The sequence below is a fragment of the Sinocyclocheilus anshuiensis genome, unplaced genomic scaffold (genome assembly GCF_001515605.1).
Source record: "Sinocyclocheilus anshuiensis isolate Anshui unplaced genomic scaffold, SAMN03320099.WGS_v1.1 scaffold681, whole genome shotgun sequence".
NCBI classification, from domain to species: Eukaryota; Metazoa; Chordata; class Actinopteri; order Cypriniformes; family Cyprinidae; genus Sinocyclocheilus; species Sinocyclocheilus anshuiensis.
Window position 1 is genome coordinate 1,130,977 of NW_015537978.1, and position 9,902 is coordinate 1,140,878.

The following is a 9,902-nucleotide window of genomic DNA, read 5'->3' on the forward strand; positions in this document are numbered from 1 at the left end:
TGCCCTCAGACACCTTCCCCATCTACACACACACACACACACACACACACATAATGTTGCAGTTGTAATTGGAATTTACATGTATTTGTATCTTGTTTTTTTTTGTTATGCACTCTCTCTGACTGTGCTGTTTTCATGTTTCACCTTCTCTGCCTCTGTCTTAAAGGAACACTCCACTATTTTTGAAAATGTAGCTTTTAGCTGTAGCTTAGCATAGATTATTGAATCTGATTAGACCGTTAGCATCTCGCTCAAAAATGACCATAACTCTAGGGGAGTTGGAAAATGAGCCTATTTTCAAAAATAGTGGAGTGTTCCTTTAAGCACTATTCAGACAGAATTCATTTTCTAAACAACGTTTGAGTTACGATTATTAACAGAGGATGCCCATGATTTCATGTACTGATGGACCGAATAGAGATTATTTAATCTAAATATAAAATATATGAGTAAGGAAAACATTTAAGTTGATACCTGATTCTTTTACTACATTTACATCTATTCATTTAGCAGATGAAATGTTTCACAAGCAATTATTGCTATGAGGGATGTACAATAAATAGGTATCACAGTACAGATCCCCATAAATGCGGGGAAAAAAAATTATATATCGTGGCCATGATTTACTAGTTAATTTCCTTAATTTAGTAAATCAAAACGAGAGAATGAATTAGTACAATGTGGCCACAATTTACTACAGGGAACAAATTAGTAAATTGTGTAAATTTATTCATAGTAAATTGTATTCCTGTGATTGCACAGCTGAATTTTCAGTAGCCATTACTTCGGTCTTCAGTGTCACATGGTCCTTCAGCAATCATATTAATATGCTGATCTGATGCTCAAAAAAAACATTAATTATTATCATTATTATTATTAATATTGTTTTTGCAGTTTTTGCTGCTTAATATTCTTGTGGAAATCATAATACATTACCTTTCAAATGTGTGTGGTAACGAATAGTTTTATTCAACAACGATGCATTAAACTGATCAATAGAGACAGTAAAGACATTTATAATGTTACAAAATATTTGTATTTAGAAACAAATTGTATTACTGTTTCTACAAAAGTATTCAGCAGCAAAAACTGTTTAAACATTGATAGCAATAAGAACACTTTAATAATTGGGCACCAATAATAAATAACAGGAATAAATTGCATGCATATTTTTATACATGTAAAATGTATTGTTATATGTCAACTGATGTTGGATATTTAATTGTGCCTCTTCTGTGTATCTTGGTCGTCATTTTGCGCTCAGTTACAAAACAGTAATAATTTAATAATAGTGCTAAACGTAATCTTCACCGAAATAAATACAATTATTTTTGTACACTGTAGTAGTATTTAAATTATTTGATTTATTCAATAATCATCAGCTTTTCTGTCTCGCTTACCAGTACAACCATTATGCTAAACTCAAGTGTTACTCTATCCAGATCAACTGCAAACTGGTCCAAATCCATAATGCAGATGCACTAGACAGCACAAGAAATTCAGATGTAATTACGGTGTTTGACGTAGGTCAAAATATATAAGAAGATGTGTTGTGAAAACAATAATATACTGCAATCACACGCTTTCCGATCCGGATGGGATTAGATGTCTCAGAGGTAATTTGCACCGCAATTTCTACCCGAGTTAGTTTGAAGAAAAACTCGATTCAAACGGGATTAAAATCATGAAGTACGTCAGTGAAGCCCCAATTTTCCGAACTTCCTCAGGGAAAACTAGTTCTGTGTGCATATGGCTTTATATGCACCTCTACATACACCTGTAATTAAATGCTCATGGACAAACCTGTTATTTCTGTGTGTGATGGTTGTGTGTGTCTACAGTGGATTGTGTGGACCCCTTGTGCTCAGGTCGCGGTGTGTGTGTGCGCGGTGAGTGTGTGTGCTCGGCAGGCTGGGGAGGTGAGAGCTGTGAGACGGTACTTCCTGCCTGTAAAGAACAATGTTCAGGTCATGGAACGTACCAAGCCCAGACAGGGGGGTGTGTGTGTGAACAGGGATGGAGCGGTGACGACTGCTCCATGGGTGAGTATCAGTCAAAACACACAGACATACAAATGTGCAAGCTTTTTCCTTTCATCTTATCATTTGTAATTATAGTCTTGAAAGTGCTTTTTCATCATTCGGTCATGCGTCTCTCACTCAGGAGTTTCTGATTTTAGTTTGATTCAGTTACCATTGACCCCAAAACTCCAAATCCAGTTCCGTTCCTGTCTGACAGAGTAAAGCAGGGCCCTGTGTGCAGGAGTATGGATCGGCTCTTAATTGTAATGTGATATACATTGCAAAAGGGGAATGTACTTTCTTTAATAGAGAGAAAACGGATTCGTCCTTATTGTCTGATTGATTGTGCATCTCGTAAATGAAACCTGCTGGACTGTGGAATTTCCTGTTTTACAGATGGAGGAAGAGGTTTGCCGTTAAATGCATGATATATACTGGGCACTTTCCACAAATGCAGTGCACTTTGGTATCTCATTACTATTTTAAAAGCTTTAGAGGCCCAAATTCCTTTTTTTTTATTATTATTATATTTTATAATGTGTTCCCATCCCTTTCTACAGCAGGACAGGAGGACAACTAAATAATCTCACTTAACTTTCTCAGTATTGCCGTGCTGACTGCATTTGTCAAGCACAACCATTTAACCCTGTTACTCAAGTTATTGTAAGAAAAATGTATTCAAATATATTTCCATGGGACACACAAGTTTAATAATAACTGCAAGCAAACTTTTTGTCCTAGACTAGCTAGCCCCAACTGAGTGATAACATTATTTCAGGTAAATCTGCAACCTTGGGTGTTTATTTAAAGCTGGATGTTTATTGAATGTTTAGTGCTATAAAATTTAACAAACTGTATTAAACATGTTCCAAATTTTTGTTACAAGGTTGCAAAAATTGTAGTACTCATACAAAATGAATAGAAAATAAAACAACTTTTGTAATATTTAGTCTGACCTCTCCTGAGGTTGACAATCATATATTCTGACGGTTAAACTGTTCCTTTCACTGTGCCATTTGTTGAAAATGGTACTTCGTGTTGTGATAGATTCAGGCCTTATTTTGTAGCCTATTCATGGAACGTGCCACCAGTTTCATCATTTCCTGGTTGACAATGATGATATTTAAATAAGAACACTTTTTTTATTGCAAAGAGGTGGCTCTTCTGGAAGATCGGCAGGATTTTGTAACTCATTGCCTTTTGGCCACTGGCTAGAATATGAAAGCATTTATTAAATATTAGATTATCAGAATGCATGAATATTACAGCTTGAAACTGTCCGTTTCCACGGCAGAGCAGTTAAATTGATAATGTGTGTATTAATAAACATTCTGGTTTAATGCCCTTCCTGTTATTTTCAGACATTTATATCTCGTGTGTGATTGAGAGGAAGAGCTCTCGTCCGATGTGCTTTATGGAACAGCAAGGATAATTTGTTTTGAACGGTACGAGACGTGGAGGGCGATAGGAGTGAGAAAGACAGAGGAGAGGCTGTCCAAACTCAACGCTCAGTGCTGCAGTTACAGAGGAGAAATGTGGCAGCTGATTTTAAGTGACTTTTAAGATATGAAAAACTGTCATCTCAGTTTGACCCGTCACGAATCCTGTAAGTACGCGTGAAGACAAAGCCATTCTGTCTGAGGGCCAGAGAGCAGAGATATCTTACTCGTTCAGCGAAATTGTTTTTGTCATGAAACCGTGCTAAACTCTGTCTTGAATTCAGAACCACAGTAACATTCGAACAGTTTAGGCTGGTGTGAAAAAGCAGGTTGTAGATGGAGAGCAGAGGATGTGCGTGAATTTCTGCTCTCTTTATACTCGTTTCTCACAATTAAAGGGGTCATATGATGCGATTTCAAGTTTTCCTTTCTCTTTGGAGTGTTACAAGCTGTTCGTGAATATATAAGATCCCTAGAGCTGCAAAGACTAAACTCTCAAACCCAAAGAGATATTCTTAATAAAAGTTAAGACTAGTCCACGCCCTCCTAAAACGCCTCGTTCGAACACGCCCCCACATGTCTATGTCACTGTGTGGGAAGATTTGCATAACACCGCCCAAATGTATATGCAAAGAAAGAAGGCGTAACTTTATTCTCGCTGTAGTATAACGCACTGGATAGTTGGCCAATCAGAGCATACCTCGCTTTTCAGAATGATAAGCTTTGTAAAAATCGACGCATTTCATAGAGGGGCATAGAGGAGAAACAATAATGTACAGTATGTGGAAAATAATGTGTTTTTTTAACCTTAAACCACATAAACACATTTCATTACACCAAATACATGAACTAATGTTCTTTTTTAGCAACGTCATATGACCCCTTTAAAGGTGCACTCAGTCAAAAAAAGTTGTACAAAATGACTTGTCAAAAGTCTTCTAGAAAAAGGCTAACAAGTATAAAAAGTTGTTTATATAGTGTACTGTATATATAGTACATTAAGCCAGTGTGCTCAGATTGTTTGCAATGTCCCAAACAGTCCAAACAGAATGAGTGAAAAACTCCAAATAAGCAGTCCCTACTGGAGCGATGAAACAAACCGTGACGACCGGCAGCATCGAGGCAAAAACGCTGGGACGTCAAGTGCAGAGAGTGAACACATGACCACACCACTAAATTCCTCCATTCAAGATATAACCACAGCAGGAAGTGAGCTCTCGGCAGTCATGGTGCAGTGCAGCAGCCAGCTGTGAACCAGCATGATCCACCAACAACACAGAAAATCACTGGATTGATTTCAAGAATGGCCATATACTGTATGTTTAGTACGAAATGGAGGAAAACAGACAGAAGCAGCAAGAGTTAGTGAACATGCAATACTTGGTGCATTCAATAGGTGTCAGTATAAAATCCAAGACGAAAAAGAAGCAGTAGCGTAAACAAAAACGTACAAAGATTTTATTGTGTCGATTGTAATGAATGGTAACAAATGTCTTTTTCTCTCTGTCGCGTTCTGTCATTTATTTCAGAGGTTTGCCCCGTTCCCTGCAGCGCCCATAGTGTGTGTGTTGCTGGACGTTGCCAGTGTGAGGAGGGGTGGGAGGGGACCACCTGTGACAAACAGGCGTGCCATCCAATCTGTGAAGAGCATGGAGAGTGTAGAGATGGACAGTGTGTCTGTCAGCCCGGTTGGGAGGGAGAGCACTGCACTATTGGTATGTCAGAATGACACTAATTGTATTATACTATTATATGACATTATTACACAATCTTATATATACTATTATACAATTCAAAAGTTTGAAGTTAGTATGATTTTTGGTTATTTTGAAAGAAATTAATAATAATGACATTTATAATGCTACAAAAGATTGAAATTTTAAATAAATGCTGTACTTTTATGATAATAGATAAAGAAACGTCTCTTGAGCGCCAAATTGAAAATTAGAATTTATGAATGATCATGTGACACTGAATATTCAGCTTTGCCATCACAGGAATAAGTGACATTTTAAAATATATTCAAATATAAAATTTGAAATTGTAATAGTAGTTTACAATATTACTGTTTTAACTGCATTTTAAAAAAAAAAATAAAAAAAAGGCTGCAAACTTGGTGAGCATAAGAGACTTTCAATTGCCTGACCTTTCATTGTCCAACACCAAACTATATATATATATATATATATATATATATACACATGTACAGTATAAAATGTATAATCATTATACAAGAATTTAAAGCAGTTAGGTTGCATGTGGAATCAGTGGCACCAGTTGCTTTGCACTCTGTGAATAGTTTTAATGGGTAAAGTTGTTTGTGTTTCACGATACTTTTTTTGTGTTGTTCTTTGTGTGAATAGGCCTTAACACCCTTTTTTTTAGTAACATCTTATTTCAGTCTTGATATTTACTTGACATTTCGCCAAACCTTTGACAGCAGGGTGTCACATTTGATTAACATGTTAGCATAAAAACAATCTTCGTTCTTACTGGCAAGCTTTTAGAAATCATGCTCTAGACACTTTGTAAATATCATATCTTGATGATTATTTGCCTTTTCAACCATTTTTCAGCAGTAATTTGACAAGCTTTGTGCATTTTTTATGAAACATGTAAATCATCTGACACTGAACCAACATGGAGCCGTGTTTTTGCCTTGCAGATGATGTATAAACTAAACAGTCTCTCTCTTTCCGCCCGTCTCCCTCTTCCTTTTTTTCCGTCTTTTTTCCTCCTCCGTGTCAAAGCGCGTTCCTTTAATTGTGGCGCTCATGGTGAGAACAGTCTGTGAAACTCAGGGGACAAATATACGCTTAAGGCAGCAAACGACAGGGACACTTAAAAAAAAAAAAACAGCAATGCACATACACGCACACACAGAGCTTCTCTGAAGTATGTCTCCAATGTAATTTCTCCTCTTTGTTCTCTCTGTCTTTCATTTTGTAACTCTTTCAGCAGCACAATACCTGGATCTGTTTGATAAAGGTAAGTGTATGTGTGATAGAGTGAATGAAGGAATGAATAGATGACTTTGTGATGTCTTTTGTATGAACAATTTTACTTGAGGTCTGAAGAAAGAACGCTGTGATTATAGATATGCTGTCTCTCTTTCCCTTAGATGCTTGTCCGGGGTTGTGTAACGGTAATGGACGCTGTACGCTGGAGCAGAGCGGTTGGCATTGTGTGTGCCAGTCAGGATGGAGCGGGCCAGGCTGTAATGTCGTCATGGAAACCGAGTGCAATGACAGTAAAGATAACGACAGCGGTAAAGAACCCTATAGAAGACGAGCTGTGTGGATGACAGATATAGCACGGATGAATTTAGCTTTAGGTTAACATTCACATACTCACAAAGGTATTGTTAAAGCATGACTAGCTACACTACTGTTCAAACGTGTAAGGTCAGTTAGATTTTTTTAAAGAAATTAATAATTTTATTCAGCAGTAATGCATTCAATTGACCAAACTTGACAGTAAAGACATTTATAATGTTATAAAAATTTCCATTTAAGATAAATGCTTTTTTGTTGAACTTTATATTTATCAAAGAACCTTAAAAAAATTTATCATGTTTTTGACCAATATTTTCAACATTGATAATAAGTAATATTTCTTGAAAAAATCAAAATCTGCATATTAAAGTGCAATGATTCCTGAAAGGAATCATCTGACATGATCTGAGTAATGGAGTTTAAATTTAGCTTTGCCATCACAGGAATAAATTGCATTTTAAAATATATCAAAATAGAAAATAGCTATTTTAAATTGGTATAATATTTCATAATTTTACTGTTTTACTGCATTTTTGATCATATAAATGCAGCCTTTGTGAGCATAAGAGACTTCTTTCAAAAATAATGTGTTAAAAATTGTAACCCTAAACATTTGAATGGGTATTATATGTGCAAAAATGCACAAAAAAACCTGTTGTATAATAAAACACTTTGGCTTATGTCTCAAATTGTGTGAGTGGGTTTAGTTAGCTATATTTTTAGTCCATAAACATAGTATAGTACTATTATAAGTTAGCTAAATCTGACCAAACCTCCCTTTGGGGACACCCTCAATTTAAAAATAAATAAATGAATAAATAAATCATAATAAATTTGTAAAAATTTAGCAGAATTGTAAAAGTGCAAAAAGATCAAATGCAAAAAAAAAGAAAAAGGTACGATTAAGGTGAGTCTGTAGTGATAAGCATTAGCTTTATATTAAAACAATAGAAGTCTAAAATACGCATGTCCTCTTTAAGGTGACTGTTTAAACATATGTGTGAGTGTTTGTGAGAGAGAGGTTTCTGGGTTATTCTCTCGGAGACTTTCTCCTGTGGGAGGTTAAAAACACAGATCCCCTTTAATGGAGCTGACAAATGAGATCACGCGCACACAGACACATGCAGAGCAAGGGCAAGCTGCATCAAGGCTACATGTCTCTGCATGTAAAGTGTGTGTGTGTGTGTTTCAGATGGTCTCATGGACTGTGTCGACCCAGACTGTTGTAGTCAGCAGATGTGTGTGAGTGCCCCGCTGTGCCAAGGCTCGCCTGACCCACGTGACATCATCCAGCAAAGCCACGCCCCTTTTGAGACACGCCCTTCACGCCAGTTCTTCGACCGTGTGCGATTCCTCATTGGACGGGACAGCACACACATACTGCCAGGAGATCTGCCATTTGACAGCAGGTGATAAACACACACCTGTAAATATTAGAGCAAGCACGCTGAGCCAACACACATGCACACATAATCTTATTACAGAGAAAACAGCACTTGATCTTGATCTTTCCCAGATACTCAAAGATTTGTTGGCATGATTGTGATCGTATTTATATGCACATCATTTTCCTGTTAAAACCGTGACACTTGTTTTATTATTTCTTTGTGGAATTGTTGTGCGATCGCACTGAAATTTTGGGTAGGAGTCAAGGCAGACTATGCGGCATCAACTGTCTGTTTTGTCAGACTGCAATAGACATCTTAATTCAGACTTTGGTCACGATTGACAGCATTGACTGGCCGTTTAAGCCACCAGCCCGCATCCGTTCTGACATCCTCATTCTCATGTGAAATTGAAATGATGCGCACAAACCCAAGCATGCCCTTGCATGCCAATGTTGCCAATGTTTTGGCTGGAAAAGGGGGAAAAACAAGGTCAAAGTGCCTGGAGTAATTTGGGAGAAAGAGGTCATGGACTGCTCATTCAAAATAATTTTGATAGTACAATCATAATGGTAATTTATGCAGGTAATTCTGATTTCTGAGATATTTATTTTGCATATCAAATTTGTATCCTCCTCACAGAAACAAAGACATAGTCAATTCTATGAATTCTTTTAAGCATTTCTTTTAAAGTTAAAAATCTAACATTGAATTGACATTGAATGACATTGAATTTTTATTAATACAGGCATTATTGTTAAAATTGTTTCAGGAATTTGGACTGTTTTGAAATTATTAAAAATTATATATATATATATATATATATATATATAAGCCTCTTAGGCTTGGTCGACCAACATTTTATTAGTCGCTTAGTTGCAGAAAAAAAAATTCCACACGAAGTGGCGAAATCATGCAGTCTGTGATGGACAAATCGTTAACGGCTGGTCTATGTGGTAATATAGTATATCGGGCAGGACATCCATACGCTCACCTAACATTCATCGACCTCAAATATGGCTTATCATCTGAAATATGTATGTAGTAGCAACTTTACATGGCAGCTCAATCTAATGTTAGCCTAGAAAAAAGTGCGCTGTTCACGTGTTTGTGCGGAGTGTGGAAGCTGAACAGTAGTGTGCTCACTGCAGGACAGATGGAGGCGCCGCTGCGATCATTTGCTCTTAAAATACTTCGTCATTTTTGGTTATACAGATAAGAGTAATGCATCTTTCGTATCTGTAAAGACTACATTTATTCGTGTGCACTCAGAATAACAACGAAACTTTGTGCTTTTGTAAAATAATTTAAGCAAACAGGATGCGTTTTCTGCCGTCTCGGGACGCTGAACAGAAACAGAAAGCACTAGTGTATCAATAAATTATTAAAACGTTAATGCAGTGTACTTGCTGTTTTTCCATGATACATTCATAATTATTATATTTGCTGGTGCGCTGTGGCAAGCCTTTTTTGTGTGCGCTTGAGCGCTTATTAGGCTTTGTAGGCAATTAAAGGCTCATTATTATGATTTATATGGTTTATTAATAGAAGTGCGACTAATAGTTGACTAATGCTTAAAATGAATGACTACTAGTCAACCAGAAAAATCTTTAGTTGAGAACAGCCCTAATATATATATATATATATATATATATACGATATAGCTAAAAAAGCATTTAAATTGTCAATGCAAGGAAGTAACTCGTAACTCTATAAAAACGTGCATTACGTCTAAATTAACTCATAAAAATCAAATATAATTTCGTAAATTGCATAAACAAT

At 36.4% G+C, this 9,902-nt stretch overlaps 1 protein-coding gene across 1 annotated transcript in view; it reads left to right on the plus strand.

Annotated features, from left to right (window-relative positions):
- The window catches only part of LOC107672860 (teneurin-1-like), a 110,654-nt gene that overhangs the window by 60,871 nt on the left and 39,881 nt on the right, over nucleotides 1-9,902 (plus strand). Inside the window, 5 exon segments of the mRNA XM_016466238.1 lie at nucleotides 1,842-2,042; nucleotides 4,990-5,175; nucleotides 6,419-6,448; nucleotides 6,582-6,728; nucleotides 7,928-8,144. Coding sequence (XP_016321724.1) covers nucleotides 1,842-2,042; nucleotides 4,990-5,175; nucleotides 6,419-6,448; nucleotides 6,582-6,728; nucleotides 7,928-8,144 — 781 coding nt within the window.